The sequence below is a fragment of the Oncorhynchus gorbuscha genome, linkage group LG07 (assembly GCF_021184085.1).
Source record: "Oncorhynchus gorbuscha isolate QuinsamMale2020 ecotype Even-year linkage group LG07, OgorEven_v1.0, whole genome shotgun sequence".
NCBI classification, from domain to species: Eukaryota; Metazoa; Chordata; class Actinopteri; order Salmoniformes; family Salmonidae; genus Oncorhynchus; species Oncorhynchus gorbuscha.
Window position 1 is genome coordinate 75,398,911 of NC_060179.1, and position 24,075 is coordinate 75,422,985.

Below are 24,075 nucleotides of genomic sequence, written 5' to 3' on the forward strand. Positions count from 1 at the left end.
GCCCTCCGACGAACCATCAAACAGGCAAAGCGTCAATACAGGAATAAGATCAAATCGTACTACACCGGCTCCGACGCTCGTCGGATGTGGCAGGGTTGGAAAACTATTACAGACTACAAAGGAATTCACAGCCGAGAGCTGCCCAATGACACGAGCCAACCAGACAAGCTAAATGCATTTTTGCTAAATAACTTCTATGCTCACTTTAATGCAAGCAACACTGAAACATGCATGAGAGCATCAGCTGTTCTGGACGAATGTGTGATCACACTCTCCACAGCCGATGTGAGTAAGACCTTTAAACAGGTCAATATTCACAAGGCCGCAGGGCCAGACTGATTACCAGGACGTGTTCTAAATATATAATATATGCCATTTAGCAGACGCTTTTATCCAAAGCGACTTACAGTCATGTGTGCATACATTCTACGTATGGGTGGTCCCGGGGATTGAACCCACTACCCTGGCGTTACAAGCGCCATGCTCTACCAACTGAGCTACAGAAGGACCAGCACGTTCTCCAAGCACGTGCTGACCAACTGGCAAGTGTCTTCACTGACATTTTCAATCTCTCCCTGTCTGAGTCTGTAATACCAACATGTTTCAAGCAGACCACCATAGTCCCTGTGCCCAAGAACACTAAGGTAACCTGCCAAAATGACTACCGACCCGTAGCACTCACGTCAGTAGCCATGAAATGCTTTGAAAGGCTGGTCATGGCTCACATTAACATCATTATCCCAAAAACCCGTGGCCCACTCCAATTTGCATACCACCCCAACAGATCCACAGATGATGCAATCTCTATTACACTCCACACTGCCCTTTCACACCTGGACAAAAGGAACACCTATGTGAGAATGCTTTTCATTGAATACATCTCAGTGTTCAACACCATAGTGCCCTCAAAGCACATCACTAAGCGAAGGACCCTGGGACTAAACACCTCCCTCTGCAACTGGATCATGGACTTCCTGACGGGCCGTCCTCAGGTGGTAAGGGTAGGTAACAACACATCCGCCACACTGATCCTCAACACGGGGACCCCTCAGGGGTGCATGCTCAGTCCCCTCCTGTACTCCCTGTTACCTCAATTACTTCGACACCGGTGCCGCTGCACATTGACTCTGTACCGGTACCCCCTGTATATAGCCCTACTATTGTTATTGACTGCTGCTCTTTAATTATTTGTTATTCTTCTCTCTTACATTTTTTAGGAATTATATTAAAACTGCATTGTTGGTTAAGGACTTGAAAGTAAGCTTTTCACTGTATGGTCTACACCTGTTGTATTTGGCCCATGTGACAAATACAATTTGATTTGATTTGAATTTAATTGAAGCATGGTGGCGGTTGCATCATGCTGTGGGGATGTTTTTCAGCGACAGGAACTGGGAGACTAGTCATGATCGAGGGAAAGATGAACGGAGGAAAGTACAGAAAGATCCTTGATGAAAACCTGCTCTAGAGCGCTCAAGGACCTCAGACTGAGGCGAAGGTTCACCTTCCAACAGGACAACAACCCTAAGCACACAGCCAAGACAATGCCAAGAGTGGCTTCGGGACAAGTCTCTGAATGTCCTTGAGTGGCCCACCCAGAGCCTGGACTTGAACCCGATCGAACATCTCTATGAATAGCTGCGCAGCAACGCTCCCCATTCAACCTGATAGAGCTTGAGAGGATCTGCAGAGAAGAATGGGAGAAACTCCCCAAATACAAGTGTGCCAAGCTTGTAGCATCATACCCAAGACGACTTGAGGCTGTAATAGTTGCCAAAGGAGCTTTAACAAAGTACAGAGTAAACGGTCTGAATACTTATGTAACTGTGATATTTAAAAAAAAATGTTTTCAAACACATTCACAAAAATGTCTAAAAATCTGTTTTTGCTTTGTCGTTGTGTTATTGTGTGTAGATTGATACATTTTAGAATAAGGCTGTAACGTAACAAAATGTGGAAAAAGTCAAGGGGTCTGAATACTTTCCGAATGCACTGTATAATCAGTGTGTATCTGATTGGATGTTGAAGAGAAATAAAAAGATGAATTTGAGGCTGAAAGAACTGACGTCAAAGAGTATTACATTGACTAAAGAGTCCAGACTTAAAACAATTGGCAGCCTATTCAGAGGGGATGTGCTCAGGGTTCCCATACACAGTCTAATCATTTCAGTTTCTATCCTTCTGCATCAGACGAGGTTAATGAATTGTTAGTGACCTATAGCTCTTCTCCAGAGGGATGCTTTGAGTTAAGGTCATTTAGTTATTTTGAGCACAATTATGCCGTGTTCATGACATCTCATCAATTCATAAATACGAGCATTTGGGAAAAATCCACTTAAACCCCCCTCCATCTTGTAATTACTAGTGGGAAACGTGTCTATCATCCCTGTGCTCCGACTGCTCCCACATTGTGAACTCCGACATCACATACTAAGGATATTAACTTGATAACAGTATTTTCAGCAGAAAATATGTTACATACAAAATACAAATATACAAAGAAAAAATACAAAAATAGCATTCATAAAAACCAATCTATTCCTATGGTTTTTCAACACTATACTGTAACTTATTTACGAGCATGATAGCTGTACTTTTCGTTAATGGCTGATGCAACTTTCTTGCCATTAGCCAATCGACGTTCTCAACGAGTTCACATTCTCTGACTTCTCACGTTAAACTTGGTTACAGACCATTTAGCTAGGCCTAGGACCCCTAGACTTAGCGTGAGCAGCAATATCATTAGGCTAGCTAGATGGTTTCGTAATATATGAGGGCTCATCCAGGATGCTCCAGTTTGATACAATGTATATGTTTTTAGTTTTATATGTACAATTAAACACAAAACGACATTTTAACTGTCATAGTTAGTGTTGACAATACCCCCCAAAAAACAGGATATTCCAAATTTGACCTATGAACATCAATAGCTGTAGCAGGTGTAATAAGCTGAGTTTGCTGTAAAACTTTGGTGCACATTTCTATATTAGAAATTTCAGTACGTGCCAAGTTGGACGTAGAAATTCCTTTATTCAGATGTTTTAATTACACAACCAAAAGGTAATGCTTAAGGCCTTTACTTTGTGCAGTTTTCAGAGACTGAATAGCTCAACTGATGGCAACCGACTCACACATGGTACAGGATTACTTTTAATTCACATTCAAAGCAAAGTAAATATATATATATAAGTTTATGACTCATTGACAGTCAATGCTATTGTCACAAAATGAAAATGTGCATCAGAGTTGTATCTTTCTTTAGAATTTGTCTAGCCTAAAGCACAAATGTCTCAATTCGTCAACAGCCTCAATTCGTTCGGGGCATGGACGTGTCAAAAGTGTTCCACAGGGATGCTTGCCCATGTTGACTCCAATGCTTCCCACAGTTGTGTCAAGTTGGCTGGATGTCCTTTGGGTGGTGGACAATTCTTGATACACATGCACATTCTTGAAACTGTTGAGTGTGAAAAACCCAACGGCGTTGCAGTTCTTGACACAAACCAGTGCACCTGGCTCCTAGTATCATACCCCGTTCAAAAGCACTTACATTTTTTGTCAAGCCTATTTGCCCTCTGAATGACAGACATACACAATCCATGTCTCTACTGTCTCAAGGCCTAAAAATCCTTCTTTAACCTGTCTCCTCTCCTTCAACTACACTTATTGGAGTGGCTTTAACAAGTGACATCAATAAGGGATTATAGCTTTCACCTCGATTTACCTGATCTATGTCATGGAAAGAGCAGGTGTTCTTAATGTTTTGGATACTCAATGTACAATAGATATACAATCAACATACGCTGGTTGACTTGAGTGAGGATGTATGTGATACCATTTCTATAAATAATATTTTTCTCCTTCAACAAATATTAAGTAGCTGAATTAGCATTTGACATACAGTATTAGAACTAGCGATACCCAGTAGATTCAGAAAGTAAACAGCATAATGGATCAGTTTCGGTAACTACTAAGAGTGTTCAAGCACTCAACCACTCCTCTGTTTTGGTGCCAAGGCTACTACGTTGGGAACAGTGTGAAGTGAACCCATGCACAAGCACAGATACTGCGTGTGAAGTCTTGCATCTCACTCATCTCAATATCTGAGGTGCTGTTTGTGGCAACGTCATTCCGCTGAGTCTACCTTTAACATGTGCAATTGTAGCTGTCCATCATTTTGAATATAGCAGTCCAAACTAAAAGATTGTTTTTAATCATATCAACACCACATTTCTTAAATATTCAAACGGATGTTGACAACTCTGTTGGATTTCTTCAATGTCTGTTCAGTGGTTCTCTATAGTAGAATGCTAATTTCTGAGGCCTATTGACGTTAAAGAAAATTCCTGAATAGATCGGAGAGCTGCTTGATAAGCCTTTAGAGCAGGGTTCCCCAACCGATGGCCCACAGGTGATTTTATTTGACCCCCCCCATAAAAAGTGTTTTATAAAAAGTGTTTTATTGTAGGACATATGACTGTAAAAACACCATCAAATAATCTCCAGGTGATTTTAATTTTGGAAATCTATCCCAAAGTATTCCCACGCATAATAGAGAGATACACTATATATGCAAAAGTAGTGGAATCGGCTATTTCAGACACACCCGTTGCTGAAAGGTGTATAAAATTGAGCACACAGCCATGCAATCTCCATAGACAAACATTGGCAATAGAATGGGACTTACTGAAGAGCTGTGACTTTCAATGTGGCACCGTCATAGGATGCTACCTTTTCAAGAAGTTCTTCAAATTTCTTCCCTGTTAGAGCTGCCCTAGTCAACTGTAAGTGCTGTTATTGTGAACTGGAAACTTCTAGGAGCAACAACGGCTCAGTCGCGAAGTGGTAGGCCACACAAGCTCACAGAGCAGGACCACAGAGTGCTGAAGCACTTAACGCGTAAATATCTGTCCTCAATTGCAACACTCACTACCGAGTTCCAAGCTGCCTCTGGAAGCAACGTCAGATCATGAACTGTTAGTTGGGACCTTCATGACATCGGTTTCAATGGCCGAGCAACAGCACACAAGCATAAGATCACTATGCGCAATTCCAAGCGTCGGCTGGAGTGGTGTAAAGCTCGCTGCCATGGGACTCAGGAGAAGTGGAAACGCGTTCTCTGGAGTGATGAATCATCATCTGGTCGTCCAACAGACAAATCGCGATTTGGCAGATGCCAGGAAAATACTACCTGCCCCAATGCTTAGTGCCAACTGTAAAGTTTGGTGGAACAGGAACAATGGTCTGGGGCTGTTTTTCATGGTTTGGGCTAAGTCCCTTAGTTCCAGTGAAGGGAAATCTTAACGCTACAGCATACAATGACATTCTGTGCTTCCAACTTTGTGGCAACAGTTTGGGGAAATGTCACACCCTGATCTGTTTCACCTGTCTTTGTGATTGTCTCCACCACCCTCCAAGTGTCGCCCATCTTCCTCATTATCCCCTGTGTATTTATACCTGTGTTCTCTGTTTGTCCGTTGCCAGTTCGTCTTGTTTGTCAAGTCAACCAATGTTTTTGCTTTTCCCCAGTCTCTCTTTTCTCGTTCTCCCTGGTTTTTGACCCTTGCCTGTCCTGGCCCTGTACCCGCCCACCTGACCACTCTACCTGCCCGACCCTGAGCCTGCGTGCCGTCCTGTACCTTTGCCCCACCTCTGGATTTCTGACCTCTGCCTGACCTGACCCTGCCTGCCATCCTGTACCTTTGCCCCTGTTGCTGTAATAAACATTGTTACTTTGACATGGTCTGCATCTGGGCCTTACCTTGGTACCTGATAGGGAAGCCCCTTTCCTGTTTCAGCATGACAATTCCCCCGTGCACAAGGCGAGGTCCATACAGAAAGGGTTAGTGAGGTCGGGCCCAAAATCAGTGCCCGACCTCACTAATGCCCTTGTGGCTGAATGGAAGCAGGTCCCCACAGCAATGTTTCAACATCTAGTGGAAAGCCTTCCTATAAGAGTGGAGGCTGATATAGGGGACCAACTCCATATTAATGCACATGATTTTGGAATGAGATGTTCGCCCAGCAGGTGTCCACATACTTTTTGACATGTAGTGTAGTTGAAATAGCATACAAATGTAACCAAGGTTTTAAATTATTATATTTTTGTCAAATATTATATCTGTTTGTGCTTCTTGCAGTGAATTTGCAGTCTACAAACTATTTGTTATAATTTTTGGCACCCCGACCATCCACTCAAGAAAAAAAATGGCCAGTGGCTGAATCTAGTTGATGATCCCTGCTTTAGAGATTGAAATTCTCTGTGGATGTGCGCAGTTTCGTTCGGGCATATTGACGGAAAAAATACAAGAGGAAAAAGTATATTTAACATGCATGGTGTAATCAGAACTAAATATAGTTGCAACTAAGGTCGCCACTGTAATTAACTTGATCTAGGCTTCTTGCCTGGAGAAATGTGTCCACTGTTATGTAATTAAAACTTTAATTTACTATAATTTAGTTAATTGTATGTAGTGCATAGTATTGACAACTCTGAAGTTGAAATGGGTAGAGAGATGCTGACAAGTAGAATAACATATACAATTTGTCAAAATGAGAAATGTTTCAATTAGTTGTGTTCTGAGTCAGTACAAAGAAATCACAGGGACACACAGGTACAACACCAACACGGCATAGATGTACTTGCATTATGTATAATGAAATGTTTATTCGCATGTATTAAAAAGGTCAGTAATCAAACAAACTTTTTGAAAAGATGACAAAATGTTTTATTCAATGTTGGAACAAACTAATTTATCCCAAAATACAAGTCAGAATGATTAAGTAATTATATCAATCACTTCAAAAAGGATTCTCTTTCATCCCAGTGGAGCATGAAGTTTCACAATCTCCAGAAAAATGGTGCATTCCATAAATGTTTATACAATAGCAAAAGCAGTTGAATGTATTGCATGCGGTCACACATAATGATCAGGAGCCCTCTTTGTCAATACTACAGGGAATGACTCTCTGTAACACTTTATTTGAAAGGTCCGTAATAAACCATTAATAAGGCATTTATAAACTATTTATAATGCGATTACAAACAGTACTCACCATTTATTAATATAAACATAAACATAAATGGTAGCAAATATCCTGTGTTGTGCGCTTATTATTTTACCAGGTACTGCTGGAATGTCTACCAATGGCATGCCCATCTTTTTGTGAGAAATTACACTGGTCACTCAAAACATTTATAAGGTATATGTAAAGCTTAAATAGCACTCACTTCAGATTAGGGGCTGAAAAATGACTTAATACCTAATGATTAGTAAAAGGTTTATAAATGTGGGAGTAATGATTAATAAATGGTTAACACACTTCATAAATGCCTTATAAATGTTTTAAGTGGTTTATTAAACTTAAAATAAAGTGTTGCCTTAATCTCTACCCCGTTCTGTTTTGTCATCCATTTATGTCACAAACAATTAAATGTGTGTCTCAAAGGCTTCCATCTTTACCTTGGTAAGGTTGAAAGAGGTCGCGCCACCTTGCCAGGATCCATCTTTTGCAGGGTTGGCTTTCGGCTCCTCAGATTCAGTCATCAGCAGTGAGGAGATGATGATATTGTCTTCCTCTTCTGTTATTGAGTTATTCTCACTGTTCCTCTCTGTGTTCGAGGCCAGGTTGCCAGAGCTTATGCTGCCATCTGCCCCCATCTTTCCCCAAAGTGTGTTATCAAGCTACAGACAAAGAATATGATGTTACTGTTGAAAAAGAGATGTTAGTGTCTGTGCCAATGAGAAAATAATTATGAGCTGTCAATTCAGTTACTCTGCACAACTACTGACAATGTTATAATTGATTAGTAACATTCTTGTTACATTTTAAGTCTGCAGTTGAATGTGTTCCGAATTTTTATCCTCACAACCAGCATCTTAGGACACTGCAATGTGTGGTGGTATGTACTGTCACAGACCTACGGTAATTGACCATTTTAGTCATTGATTGGACAGAGCACCAATTCCCCTGTTCTCACAGACCCACATCCATTGCAAATGGAAAAGCATTCACAGAAAATAAGCAAGGACTTCCAGAATTGCAGTTTTGTTAGCAAAATTTTGTTTAGACGTTATATAACCATTTCCTCTATTAACTCCAATCTGGGGTTAGAGCTACTGAAACACTTGTTACAGAGGACTGAAAAATACTTCTGTATTTTTTAAACCTCATGTTTTGAACTTGACGTGTCAATGTATGGTCCATATGGGCATTTCATTGAATTCTTATAAGATTGACATGATATACATATTTGATGTTGTAAAACATTTTTGGGACCTCTCTTGGCTTGAGTGCTATTTTCAAAACTACTGGCTAAAAAGTATGCCCCATCCCGCCCCCGTTCCCTCCCTGTCCCGCCCCCCTGGAAGGCTCTTTCCCCAGAGCTAAACAGCCGGATCACGTTCTGCGCATGTGTTACTTAAACTTAACTTTATGCACAGCTTAACTTCATTGCATAGCTGCTGATCACCCTCCCCTCACTTTACGTTTCTCACTTTATCCAACGTGAATGATAATTCTTCACATTTTCCCAGTGATACATCCATTCAGCATCTGCATGCCAACCATTTAATCTCAATCAGTTTAATTGGAATATGCATTAAGATCTTCTTGAATTATGTACAGGGTCGTTTTGTGAGCAAATTCGGAGCCAAACGTTCCCGTGCCGTGTAGGTGGTAGGCTATGAGCCAGAGTTTGACTAAAACAACATGCCTGTCAATTGAAGTGATCAGTCTACCGCACATAGGTGACAATGTTTGTGGGCCGTAAATGAGATTTTATTAAAGGTAAACAGAGAAAGGTTGCTTATAGTTACAACAGTTTGTACAACAGACAAAGACATCCGGTCATGTGCAGGGGGAGCATGGGTGTACTGGGACAAGAATTCGGCCCTGTCATTTTATCCACACAAACCCACAGCACTGTGCGTGCCACCAACTCACTGTGACCAAATCATGGTTTCATGACCAAATGTTACGTTTTAAGTGAGGTGACAATGTAGAATGAGCTCTTTCTACATTCATAGGCAACCTTTCCGTTTTTTAAAGATCCATGATCTTGGCCGCGTTTTACTTTGAATTTGAGCATGCATGACCTCAGCTCAGCCTATCAGAAAACTGGGCCGGCCCATCTTTGTACGGGGGCCGGCATGTTGCCTACTGATCAGCCAAAACATTTCCTGAAAACCGCTGTCGTGGCAGATTCAGAATTCTTTAGGTAAGATTTATAAATGTATTTTACCTTTATTTAACTAGGCAAGTCAGTTAAGAACAAATTCTTATTTTCATTGACGGCCTAGGCACAGTGGGTTAACTGCCTGTTCAGGGGCAGAATGGCAGATTTGTACCTTGTCAGCTTGGGGATATGAACTTGCATCCTTCTGGTTACTAGTCCAATGCTCTAACCACTAGGCTACCCTGATGTTTTATGAATTTTCATAAGCATGCTTATGTGGGAAAGTTACTTGGGCCCAGAGAGGGGAGAGTTTGGGTTAGTCTTATCTGTGAATGTGTCTGTAAACTATTCCTAAACCATGTGAGGGGATGGTGTGATTAATGGGGAACCAGTTAGGTTGGCTCCACAATATCTGTGTGCCAGTCACGTCTCTCTGTAAGCTTGTCCAGGAGGGGGTGTATTTGATATATGCCATTGGATAAGGTAATGTTTTTGGTTCTAAGTGGTACCAAGAACGAGATAAGAACTTAGTTTAGGAGACCAAACTGAACGATAAATTATAGCCAATGCTGTCTGGCTATGTGTGTCTTTGCTATAAAGGATCTCAGTTGCCAATATGTAAGCACTCTCAGAGAATTCATTTATGACACTGAATTGATCTGAGAGTCAAACAGGCTTGTGATGAAGCTCATATAATTAAAGATGGACTTTATGATAACTCTGACTTGTGTGTGGTTTGCTCTCTCATGATTTGGTAATACAGGAAATTTCCACGACACCACTCAAGGTGGTGAAGTTAGGCAACATCACCTCCTCGACACTGTCCTCAATATGGGGACTCCATTAGGGTGCGTGCTCAGTCCGCTCCTCTACTCCCTGTATACCACGTCTGCATGGTATACACTGACGACACGACAGTAGTAGGCCTGATTACCAACAATGATGAGACAGACTCCAGGGAGGAGGTAGGCACTCTGACGGTGTGGTGCCAAATAAACAACCTCTCCCTCAATGTCAGCAAAACAAAAAAAGCTGATTATGGACTTTATGGGATCGCCATGGGGATGGTCAAAAAGTTCAAGTTCCTCGGCGTACACATCTCCGAGGAGCTGAAATGGTCAAACCAAATTGTCATCATGGTGAAGAATGTACGAGAGCAACTCTTTAACCTCAGGAGGCTATAGAAATTGGGTCTGTCACCGAGGGCCCTCACAGTGTTCTACAGGAGCACCATTGAGAGCATACTGTTGGGCTGCATCACAGCCTGGTACAGCAACCCCAGGCTGTACCAGGCACTACAGAGGGTGGTACTCTCAGCCAAACGCACCATTGGGTGCACACTGCCCTCCGTACAGGACACCTAAAACACCAGGTGTCGCAGGAAGGCCAATAAGATCATCAAGGAACTCAGCTGCCTGAGCCATGGCCTGTTCTCCCCACTTCAATCACACAGGAGCATCATGGCTAAAACTAACAGACTGGCCAATAGCTTCTACCCCCAGAAACATCAGGCTGCTGAATAGCTCCAAACCCCCCTGTGCACTGTTGGAGCGCAGAGCTTCAGAATTTCACTGTACACTGCAACTACATCTGCGACCCTATGCATATGACTAAATAAAAATCTAATCCCAAACATTGTTGATTTGTGTAATAGAGAAATTGCATAAAAATATTTGCCAGATGGCCAATCCGCCACTGAGGGGAAGTGAGAACAGGAAAGAGGGAGCAGAAACTACCTACATTTTCTGCATCAAATAGAGAATCCCTCACATGTGCAGAACTTTTGGTTGTTTAGCTATGGGGAAGAGATGTCAAGAGAATTCGGCCAAGCAGCCACTCCGTAAAAGGAAACAAAAACATCTGTAATGCATCTTTAAGTGAGGGAAGAAGCACTTCCAACTTTCATGATGCTATATCCTAGAAACAGTAGGTGACAACTTCAGGAAGCAATCATCAGATGAAAAAAGGAAGTAATGGCAAAGTAAAGTCAATGGGGAAAAGTCCGAAGGCCATTTGTTAAAGTATTAAATAATGTGTCTGCTAAGTGTCTGTTCAAGTCTGTCTCTGTGAAATAGTCTATTAATTGAGGTGCAAGAAAAGTAACCCAAACATCCTTGGTCCTGAGCATACAGCTGGAGAAAGGAGCAATTACTGGACAAAGCACTGACATTAGCAATGTCATTAGCATTGAATTAGTATAATGATTTTAATATATTCAGTAGTGCATTCTAAATACAAGGCTATTATGTCATAATAATACAAACCATTCAAAAAATATCCGACTCCCCACTATGATTGCAGAATGGGTTATTTAATGCAGCGTATCAACATAGTCTCAATAGATATTATATGTTACCTTTTTGGACATCAGCGCCTCATTCTCATGGATTGTCACAAACGGGTGAGTAGACTTTCAGTTTTGGGATCCAGAGTAGAACCACGGACCAAGAACAGAACAACAAGATAAAGAACAAATAATGAATAAGGGGTTCATTCAAATTGAATCTCGAAATATTCAAACATAGTACTCTCTTCACTGTTACCCAACAGAAATAACTATAATGGTCACAAAGGAAAAAGTAACAAGGTACTCTCAAATATGAAAAACATGCTCCATGAGTATGTTGGAAACACCTGTCTGTGACCTATAAATTGGATCCATACCCTTGTTTGCAGCTTGAGTCATACTTGTATTGTCACTGCTGATGTTTCTGCCTTGGGGTGACTAAGACAGTGGACACTACACAAACTAGAACTCCACTGCGAATTGGTGAATTCTTAAGAGCACAAATACCCTTCAAGAGACGTTCGCTGAATCAAAACATTGGCCTCCAGTTGACTATTCTGCTTACCGGTGCCTGTACTTAGAGTGGATAATTACCTTAAGAATAGTTCATGTACCTGCAGATTGACTGTAACGGTTTAGTGCTCACTGGTGTAATGAATACGTCGCTATTTTGCCGCATGATGTATAAAACAAGATTTATTCAATAAATTAAAACAAAGGCGTGCCACAAATAACAATGAACACAACCCATGACAAAAACGGATCTCAGTGTGACTGGACTATAATAAAGACCAAATATATTACCAGACCCAGTGGGCAAAATGTGGAAAACAATACTTGAATTGATATCAAACATGAAAAACCGACTCTTTGTATTTGCATCACTCTGCCTGCTGCTTGATCCAAAGAGACTCACAAATTGTATTTAGTGACAAATGGGAAAACTGTGTGTGTGCCATGGAATACTCAAACACAACTAAACAAAGGGGAGAAAAAATTGTAATGAACGTCAAAACCACAAGTGAATACCTTGAAATGTCAAATCAGACCGTCATGCCCTGACCCGAGAGAGCCTTTTTATGTCTCTATTTTGGTTTGGTCAGGGTGTGATTTGGGTGGGCATTCTATGTTCTGTATTCTATGTTCTTTAGTTCTATGTTTTGGCCGGGTATGGTTCTCAATCAGGGACAGCTGTCTACAATTGTCTCTGATTGGGAATCATACTTAGGCAGCCTTTTCCCTTTTGTTATTTGTGGGAAGTTGACTTTGTTAGGGGCACTATAGCCCGTGTAAGCTTCACGGTTGTTTCTTCATTTCTTGTTTTGTTGGCGTCATTTTATAAATAAAGAAAATGTACGCTCACCACGCTGCACTTTGGTCCAGTTATTCCAGCCAGGAAGACGATCATGACACAGAGGAGAGACTTTTGTGACAGAACCCTCTCAAAGTCTATATACAGTACATTCAGAAACTATTCAGACCCCTTAACTTTTTCTAAATGTTGTTACATTACAACCAATCTACCCACAATACCCCATAATGACAAAGTGAAAACAGGTTTTATTAAAAATAAAAAACAGAAACACCTATTTATATAAGAATTCAGACCCTTTGCTATGAGACTCAACATTGAGCTCAGGTGCATCCTGTTTCCATTGATCATCCTTCAGATGTTTCTACAACTATATTGGAGTCCACCTGTGGTAAATTCAATTGATTGGACATGATTTGGAAAGGCATACACATGTCTATATAAGGTCCCACAATTGACAGTGCATGTCAGAGAATAAAACCAAGCCATGAGGTCGAAAGAATTGTCCGTAGAGTTACAAGACAGGATTGTGTCAGGCACAGATCTGGGGAAGGGTAGCAAAACATTTCTGCAACATTGAAAGTCCCCAAGAACATGTTGGCCTCCATCATTCTTAAATGGAAGAAGTTTGGAACGACCAAGACTCGTTATAGAGCTGTCCTCCAGGCCAAACTGAGCAACTGGGGAGAAGGGGCCATGGTCAGGAAGGTGACCAAGAACCCGATGGTCACTCTGACAGAGCTCAAGACTTCATCTGTGGAGATGGGAGAACTTTCCAGAAAGACAACCATCTCTGCAGCACTCCACCAATTAGGCCTTTATGGTAGTGGCCAGATGGAAGACAATCATAAGTAAAAGGCACACGACAGCCCGCTTTAAAGTCTCTCAGACAATGAAAAACAAGATTATCTGGTCTGATGGAACCTGAATGCCTGAATGCCAAGCGTCACGTCTGGAGGAAGCCTGGTACCATCCCTACAGTGAAGCATGGTGGTGGCAGCATCATGCTGTGGGACTGGGAGACTAGTCAGGATCGAGGTAAAGATGAATGGAGCAAAGTACAGAGAGATCCTTTATGAAAACCTGCTCCAGAGCGCTCAGGTCCTCAGACTAGGGGCGAAGGTTCACCTTCCAACAGCACAACGACCCTAAGATCACAGCCAAGACAATGCCGGAGTCGCTTCAGAACAATTCTCTTAATGTCCTTGAGTGGCCCAGCCAGAGCTCGGATTTGAACCTGGTCTAACATCTCTGAAGTGACTTGAAAATAGCAGTGCGGCAAAGCACCCCATCCAACCTAACAGAGCTAGAGAGGATCTGATGAGAATATTAGATGTGTGTGTATTAGGTAGTTGTTGGGGAACTGTTAGGTTACTTGTTAGATGCTACTGCACTGTCGGGAACCAGAAGCACAAGCATTTTGCTAGACTTGCATTAACATATGCTGACCATGTGTATGTGACATATACAATAAGATTTGATTTGAAGCATGGGAGAAACTCCTCAATTACAGGTGTACCAAACTTGTAGCGTCATACCCAAGAAGACTGTGCTTCAACAAAGTACTGAGTAAAGGGTCTCAAAACTTATGTAAATGTTTCAGTGTTTTATTTTTGCTTTGTCATTATTGTTTATTTTGTGTAGATTGATAACAATGTAATCAATTTTAGAATAAGGCTGTAACCTAACAAAATGTGGAAAAGGTCAAGGGGTCTGAATACTTTCCGAAGGCACTGTATATAAACACCATACTACGTTTCATGTTTTGTGTTAGATTGCATTCTCTGAAATGATCCAGTCTGTTTAGACTTTGTTTGCAGTTGGCATTTCTTGATGGCTTCTAGTGTTGCTTTGTGTCCGAGCCTCCCACATTGAAAACAATGTTTATTGTGTCAGTCATTGACATTTCAAAACCATCCCTGATGTTTTCATAGAGACAAAATATACTTGTAAGTGCTCACTGTCATGACATCTCCCTCTGATATTGTGATTGTTTTCTCACTGTCTGGAGGCTGGAAAAATTTGGCATGTGTCACCAGATCCTCAAAAGGTTTTACAGCTGCACCATCGAGAGCATCCTGACGGGTTACATCACCGCCTGGTATGGCAACTGCTCGGCTTCCAACCGCAAGGCACTACAGAGGGTAGTTCGTACAGCCCAGTACATCACTGGGGCCAAGCTTCCTGCCATCCAGGACCTCTATGTCACAGAAAGGCCCTAAAAATGGTCAAAGACTCCAGCCACCCTAGTCATAGACTGTTCTCTTTGCTACCGCACGGCAAGAGGTACCGGAGCGCCAAGTCTAGGTCCAAGAGGCTTCTAAACAGATTCTAGCCCTAAGCCATAAGACTCCTGAACAGCTAATCAAATGGCTACACAGACTATTTGCATTGCCCCCAGACTATTTGCATTGCCCCCCCCCCCACCCCCACCCCCACCCCCACCCCACGCTGCCCTTACTCTCTGTTATTATCTATGCATAGCCACTTTAATAACTCTACCTACATGTACATAATTACCTTAATTACCTCGACACCGGTGCCCCCCCGCACATTGACACTCAACCAGTACACCCTGTATATAAGCCCCACTATTGTTATTTACTGCTGCTCTTTAATTATTTGTTATTCTTCTCTCTAACTTTTTTATGGATTTTCTTAAAACTGCATTGTTGGTTAAGGGCTTGTAAGTAAGCATTTCACTGTAAGGTCTACTACACCTGTTGTAATAACATTTGATTTGATTTGATTATGTGGGTTTTCATGCTGACCTTGATACCACATTACTCAGATCGAAACAAATATCTCCATCAGACATTTTAGTCAGCTTTATAAAATAGTTGGTTCTATTAGTTTTAACACGATCATTTTAGGTATACATGGCAGGAAGACCTAGTTGTACTTGTGACTTCCTATATATATATTCACAGCTCATAAATAAGAAATTAAATAATTACTCTTAATTGCTAATAACTATAAAGTATGGTCCTTCCTGCATTTATACACTCTAACCTTGTGTTCTGACTTCCATCTTGTTGCTACGCTACCATTTAATGTGAAAAAAAGTGTAAAATAAGACCATGTTATATGATAACCTTAACTACGTGTTGAGTGTTTGAAAGCTTTTAGTACGTTGAATTAGATGGAGATGGGATGGGAGAAGAGATTGGACACACTGGGGATTAGAAATTGAATGTGAGAGAGTGGCTCTGACAGAAGGTCTCAAGGTAACAACAGTGGGTACTGAACATTGGGGGATCAAAATGAAGGAATGCAAAGTTATTAAGATGGACTGATGCAGACTCTGGTTACTTTATTAGGTCTGGTAAACAGCTGACAAGTGTTCCAAAACCTTCTTCATGTATGTGCCAAAATGACTGAAGAAGAGATTATGTATACATTTGGTTATGTCATACCAGTAGTTGGTTTTCTATGTATTGTTCAGTTGGCAATCATTCATAGTCAACCGGAAGTATACCGCCCAAACATATACGTGTAGTTGTCCCCATGCGTAAGCATGAAGGAAAGCAGTGAGGCGAGTGTAAAATTGCTTTTGCCTAGCTACTGCACCCACTTAAGGTCCGGTTTCTGAAGCAATCATCTGTAATTATGGCACTGCCCCTGTTTCAAGTGGTTTGTCTGCCAGCTGCCTACGATTGAGTACATTACAGATGTAAGATCTTAATTTGAGCCAGTTCGCTACAGCAGGAAAATAATCCTGCAGCAATAGGAAATATGAATTGTTATGTGGATTATAGCTAATTGTAAAAAAAGGGTAGGGGTTGATACCTTTTCCATTAGGGCAAATCAAGTCTGCAATTTTAAAGTGGAAATTGCAAACTTTATAAGCCTTTTTAATGCTGGACTGCACTAAAAGTTTTGATTTCTTAGCAAAAAAAAGACTTTGGTCCCTATCTCTGTCCACTCACTTCTCCGGTGATAAATCTTTATCCTAATCGTTTGGTTTTATCCCTCTTATAACTTTTATACAAGCTATTTAATAGACTGGCACCAACCAAGTTGTCCTGATGACTTAATGAAAAGCTCTCCATTACAAGAAGATGGTTTGACTGGATATGGTTTGATTTGAAGCTGGATAAAGCTCAAACGTTGTACCATAATGATGCCTGTTGTGATGTGAATAACTGCTGTGTTGGGAGTTGAGCCAAGAAAGTTTGAGATTCTATAATTTCCCCAAGCAGATACCTATCGTCTCACAGCAGATCTACAAAGTGTCACCCAAAGGGAGTACTATACATAATTAGACATGAAACAGAACGTTTCCTGACTTTGTTGTCAGTAAGTCTTGACTGGATTAAAGGTTGTGAATAAAGGACATAAATCCATCCATCTTTGATTGGCATTAATATATATATATAAATATATATATATATATATATATCACACAACATGTGGGTCTAATCCTGAATGCATCCTAGCCGGTGTCAATTACACAAGTTACCACCGGCTAAATCCATGACATTAAAATGCCTATTTACTCTGTTCCGTCTGACTGCGCAATCCAATATCTCATTAGCCCAGCCAGGCAATTTATGAACTTGATCTCCATTATAAAAACCATCTAGACATTACGTCACAGTTCTTGTAGCCTAAGATTAAGTTTTCAACAGCGGAGATTTATATAAATATTACTGTCTGTCTCTCCGACATTTTCCACATTTTTTCAATATTCAAATTCAATCTCCAGATGTCCCATAGTATGAACGTGTCGGAAGTCGGGATGAGACAGACAGGTAGGCAGCTTTTCTCCATCATTTTTATGTATATATTCAAAGAACTGTCGATAGAAAACAAGTCAAATGAAACAAAGCACAGCTAGTTTTCCAGCTTCAGTTTTGAAGTGATTTTGTTAGCTGTGTTGTTGGCTAGCTCTTGAACAACAGTGTCCTGATGAGAGAGGACATTTCCTATGCCAGGTGAAATCTGCATCATTAGCTCATTGTTATGGATGTATACAAATAAATGTCACTAGAAAACAAATTAAACCAATGCAGCTACTTCGTTGTTATTCTGGCTGCATTGTTTGATGTGACTGTAAGTTAGCCATAGTTGGCTAGCTAGCAAGCAAGAGATAAGAATGGTGCCAGCCAATATGGCAATGGAACATTTTGAACAAACGACTGGGTCGTGTCAATAGATACAGAACAAAAAGACTGAACGACTGGGTCACGTCTTTAACAATCGAACCGATAGAACAAACCAGCCGGCTTGGATAGCAACCCTAGATTTGTGTTGGGACTATATCTTGTGGAAGGATGAAATAGTATGAATAAATTCATCAATATGTTTTTAATGAAAATATGTCAATCATTATTTGAATATTTTGGTAACCCATTGTATAAAAGTGATAATGCCCTCGAAGCCGGTGTTTGGACCTTGAAGCCGGTGTTTGGACTTTGTCTCAAGCCTAACAACCTCCGTGCCAATAAATATACTCATATGAAGAGTTTATATCCAAAACGCTACATCCCTACATTTTTCACATTTTTGTTTTTTCCATCAGAAATGGTTGCTTATGAGTTATGGGTGTGTAAAATATACCTATCCTCTGATTTTTTATTCATAGATTCTGGATGTGTAAGAAAAATTGCACAACCAAGTATCCATTCTTTAGCTCGAATTGAATGTTGGTACTCAGTATATTTGACTGTGATGTGTGGTTCTCACCTAGCTATCTTAAGATGCACTTACTGTAAGTTGCTCTGGGTTGACCCATGTATTTATCTCTGTGTACACTCACAAGACTCTACACACTCACGCACACTGATACTCCAACACACGCACATGCACACACACACACACACACACACACACACACACACACACACACACACACACACACACACACACACACACACACTGAATTTGCATCCACACACATAACATGCAAACATTTATACTGACAGGGGTGGGAAAACTTTTTGGCTTGAGGGCCACATTGGGATTTTGAAATTCAATAGAGGGCCGCATATTTTGGGGGACCAATTGTTTGTTAAAATCCATTTGCGAGGGCCTCCCGAGTGGTGCAGTGGTCTAAGGCCCTGAATTGCCTGAGGTGTCACTACAGACCCGGGTTTTATCCCAGGCTGTGTCACAACTGGCCGTGAATGGGAGACTCATGAGGTGGCGCACAATTGACCCAGCGTTGTCTGGGTTAGGAGAGGGTTTGGCAGGCCAGGATTTCCTTGTCCCATCGCGCTCTAGCGACTCCTGTGGTGGGCCAGGGGCATGCGCTTACACTGTCGCCAGGTGTTCAGTGTTTCCTCTGACACATTGGTGAGGCTGGCTTCTGGGTTAAGCGGGCATTGTGTCAAGAAGCAATGCAGCTTGGCTGGGTTGTGTTTCGGACGATGTACGGCTCTCGACCTTTGCGTCTCCCGAGTCCGTATGGGAGTTGCAGCGATGGGACAAGACTGTAACTACCAATTATATATCACGAAATTGGGGAGAAAAATGTGGTAAAATGTTAAAAATGGCTCGTGAGCCGGATTGCAGTGCCCGGCGGGCCGTAATTTCCCCCCCTTAGACAAGCACACATACAATCATATACAGTTGAAGTCGGAAGTTTACATTTACTTAGGTTGGAGTCATTAAAACTCGATTTTCAAACACTCCACAAATTTCTTGTTAACAAACTATAGTTTTGGCAAGTAGGTTAGGACATCTACTTTGTGCATGAATCATTTTTCCAACAATTGCTTACAGACAGATTATTTCACTTATTACAATTCCAGTGGGTCAGAAGTTTACATACACTAAGTTGACTGTGCCTTTAAAGAGCTTGGAAAATTCCAGAAAATTATGTCATGGCTTTAGAAGCTTCTGATAGGCTAATTGACATCATTTGAGTCAATTGGAGGTGTACCTGTGGATGTATTTCAAGGCCTACCTTCAAACTCAGTGCCTCCTCAGAAAATACATTGTAGACCTCCACAAGTCTGGTTCATCCTTGGGTGCAATTTCCAAACGCCTGAAAGTACCACATTAAGCTGTAAAATCAATAGTACGCAGTATAAACACCATGGGACCACTCATCCATTATACCACTCAGGAAGGAGACGTGTTCTGTCTCCTAGAGATGAATGTACTTTGGTCCCAAAAGTGCAAATCAATCCCAGAACAACAGCAAAGGACCCTGTGAAGATGCTGGGGGAAACAGCTACAACAGTATCTATATTCACAGTAAAACAAGTCCAATATCAACATAACCTGAAAGGCCGCTCAGCAAGGAAGAAGCCACTGCTCCAAAACTGCTATAAAAAAGCCAGACTGCAGTTTGCAACTGAGCATGGGGACAACGATTGTACTTTTTGGAGAAATGTCCTCTGGTCTGTTGAAACAAAAATAGAACTGTTTGGCCATAATGACCATCGTTATGTTTGGAGTAGAAAGGGGGATGCTCCAGACTTCAACTGTACATTGCTGCTACTCTGTTTACCACACAGTATATACTGTTGCCTAGTCACCTTAGCCCTATACATATCTATCACTTTGACTCCAGTATCTCTATACATTATAAATATGGAGTTGGAAATGACCCTGTATATAGCTTCTTACTTTCTCCTGATCTTCTTATTTCGTATTTCTTAATTTAATTTATTGTATGTTTTTGTTCTAACTTGTGTTATTTTTAGTGCGACATTGATATTGATTACTGCATTGTTGGGTTTAGAGCTTGCAAGAAAGGCATTTCACTGTATTTGTGTACGTGACATTAAAACGTGAAAGGTAGACCATCTGCTAAATGACTAAAATGTCAAATGTAAATGTTTTACATACAGATCTCATGTATGTATTTTACATTACATTTTTTGTATGACTATTTTTTAAATGTTGATGTATCATTTGTACAGTTCAAATTTTTATTTTATTTTTACATTTGACTACATTTGAAAACCTAGCAGCACTATTTATCCCTCTGAGAGTAAGGTGGATATAATGGCATTTTGCAAAAAAAAAAAATGATTATTTTTCTCTCTGAAATGAAATGATATATTTAAAAAAATGCCTGTCATTGAACACCATGCCATAATTAGATGGTGAAAAAACAAACCAATCTCTTTCATAATTTCTTTAAAGAAAAGCTCAATTACCAACATTTCTGAAAATGTATATACAGTGCTTTTGGAAAGTATTCAGACCCCGTGATTTTTCCCCACATTTTGTTAGGTTACAGGCTTGCTCATTTTGTTAGGTTACAGCCTTGCTCATTTTGTTAGGTTACAGCCTTGCTCATTTTGTTAGGTTACAGGCTTGCTCATTTTGTTAGGTTACAGGCTTGCTCATTTTGTTAGGTTACAGGCTTACTCATTTTGTTAGGTTACAGGCTTGCTCATTTTGTTAGGTTACAGCCTTGCTCATTTTGTTAGGTTACAGGCTTGCTCATTTTGTTAGGTTACAGGCTTGCTCATTTTGTTAGGTTACAGGCTTGCTCATTTTGTTAGGTTACAGCCTTGCTCATTTTGTTAGGTTACAGGCTTGCTCATTTTGTTAGGTTACAGGCTTGCTCATTTTGTTAGGTTACAGCCTTACTCATTTTGTTAGGTTACAGCCTTACTCATTTTGTTAGGTTACAGGCTTGCTCATTTTGTTAGGTTACAGCCTTACTCATTTTGTTAGGTTACAGCCTTACTCATTTTGTTAGGTTACAGGCTTGCTCATTTTGTTAGGTTACAGCCTTACTCATTTTGTTAGGTTACAGGCTTACTCATTTTGTTAGGTTACAGCCTTGCTCATTTTGTTAGGTTACAGTCTTACTCATTTTGTTAGGTTACAGGCTTACTCATTTTGTTAGGTTACAGCCTTACTCATTTTGTTAGGTTACAGCCTTACTCATTTTGTTAGGTTACAGCCTTGCTCATTTTGTTAGGTTACAGTCTTACTCATTTTGTTAGGTTACAGGCTTACTCATTTTGTTAGGTTACAGCCTTACTCATTTTGTTAGGTTACAGCCTTGCTCATTTTGTTAGGTTACAGCCTTACTAATTTTGTTAGGTTACAGCCTTGCTCATTTTGTTAGGTTACAGCCTTGCTCATTTTGTTAGGTTACAGCCTTGCTCATTTTGTTAGGTTACAGCCTTACTCATTTTGTTAGGTTACAGCCTTGCTCATTTTGTTAGGTTACAGCCTTGCTCATTTTGTTAGGTTACAGCCTTACTCATTTTGTTAGGTTACAGCCTTGCTCATTTTGTTAGGTTACAGCCTTGCTCATTTTGTTAGGTTACAGCCTTGCTCATTTTGTTAGGTTACAGCCTTGCTCATTTTGTTAGGTTACAGCCTTGCTCATTTTGTTAGGTTACAGGCTTACTCATTTTGTTAGGTTACAGCCTTACTCATTTTGTTAGGTTACAGCCTTGCTCATTTTGTAAGGTTACAGCCTTGTTCTAAAATGGATTAAATTGTTTTTTTACCCCTCATCAATCTACACACAATAACCCATAATGACAAAGGAAAAACAGGTTTTTATAAATGTTTACTATTTTATTAATAATAAACAACTGAAATATCACATTTACTTAAGTATTCAGACCCTTTACTCAGTACTTTGTTGAAGTGCCTTTGGCAGTGATTACAGCCTCGAGTCTTCTTGGGTATGACGCTACAAGCTTGGCACACCTGTATTTGGGGAGTTTCTCCCATTCTTCTCTGCAGATCCTTTCAAGCTCTGTCAGGTTGGATGGGGAGCGTTGCTACACACCTATTTTCAGGTCTCTCCAGAGATGTTCAATCGGTTTAAACCCGGGCTCTGGTTGGGCCACTCAAGGACATTCGGAGACTTGTCCTGAAGCCACTCGTGCATTATCTTGGCTGTGTGCTTAGGGTCATTGTCCTGTTGGCACTGTATAGTGTTTTGGAAATAAACTCTTCATGTGTACTTGATAGGAACATAAAAAGTTTGTCAGTAGGAGCTTACATAATGTGACATTGTATTGGAGAATCACCCACAAACTCACTTTTCTTTTGAGTCAAATTAAAGTACCAGTCAAAAATTTGGACACACCTACTCATTCAAGGGTATTTCTTTATTTTTACTATTTTCTACAGGTATATCTCACTGGTCATCCCCAAAGCCAACACCTCCTTTGGCCGCCTTTCCTACCTGTTCTCTGCTGCCAATGACTGGAACAAATTGCAAAAATCTCTGAAGCTGGAGACTTATATTTCCCTCACTAACTTTAAACATCAGCTATCTGGGCAGCTAACTGATCGCTGCAACAGTACATAGCCCATCTGTAAATAGCCCACCCAATCTACCTACCTCATTCCCATATTGTTTTTATTTACTTTTCTGCTCTTTTGCACACCAGTATTTCTACTTGCACATCACCATCTGCTCATCTATCACTCCAGTGTTAATTTGCTAAATTGTAATTACTTCGCTACTATGGCCTATTTATTGCCTTACCTCCTCGCGCCATTTGCGCACACTGTATATAGACATTTTTGACTGTATGCTTGTTTATTCCATGTGTAACTCTGTGTTGTTGTTTGTGTTGCACTGCTTTGCTTTATCTTGGCCAGGTCACAGTTGTAAATGAGAACTTGTTCTCAACGAGCTTACCTGGTTAAAAAAAGGTGAAATAAAAACGTATATAATTAAACATTGTAGAATAATAGTGATGACATCAAAACTATGAAATAACACATATGTAAAACAAATCAAAATATGTTTTACACTTGAGATTCTTCAAAGTAGCCACCCTTTGCCTTGGTGACAGCTTTGCACACTCTAGGCATTCTCTCAACCAGCTTCCCGAGGATGCTTTTCCATTAGTCTTGAAGGACTTCCCACGTATGCTGAGCACTTGTTGGCTGCTTTTCCTTCACTCTGCAGTCCAACTCATCCCAAACCATCTCAGTCAAGGTGGCTACTTCGAAGAATCTAAAATATATTTTGAATTGTTTAACACTTTTTTGGTTACTACATGATTCCATATGTGTTATTTCATAGATTAGAAAAGCCCTTGAATGAGTAGGCGTGTCCAAAGTTATGTTTGCAGTAACTTCTTTGTTATCCCAAACGGACGTGGCAGTTTCAGTATTAAGGATTCCTACTTTAACATATCGCCTAAAATTGTCTTAAATGATCTCTCCCATCTTTCACAAATCATTTCAGGTCAACAAGGTCAAGATTGAAGCGACTGCAGTGCCTTTCAGTCATGGCAAATGTAGCCAATCTACCTTCATGTTCTTGGAAAACTAACAGACCTATATCTACAAACTATGGTTTTACAAAACATCTCTAAACCTAATGAATATAATTAAAATGCTCTTGAATTT

General features: G+C 40.6%; 1 protein-coding gene across 1 annotated transcript in view; it reads right to left on the minus strand.

Moving 5' to 3' along the window:
- Nucleotides 1-6,639: 6,639 nt before the first annotated feature.
- The window catches only part of LOC124040351 (muscular LMNA-interacting protein), a 36,541-nt gene continuing 19,105 nt past the window's right edge, over nucleotides 6,640-24,075 (minus strand). The window contains 2 exon segments of the mRNA XM_046357474.1: nucleotides 6,640-7,682; nucleotides 11,532-11,585. Coding sequence (XP_046213430.1) covers nucleotides 7,428-7,682; nucleotides 11,532-11,585 — 309 coding nt within the window. The 3' untranslated portion in view covers nucleotides 6,640-7,427.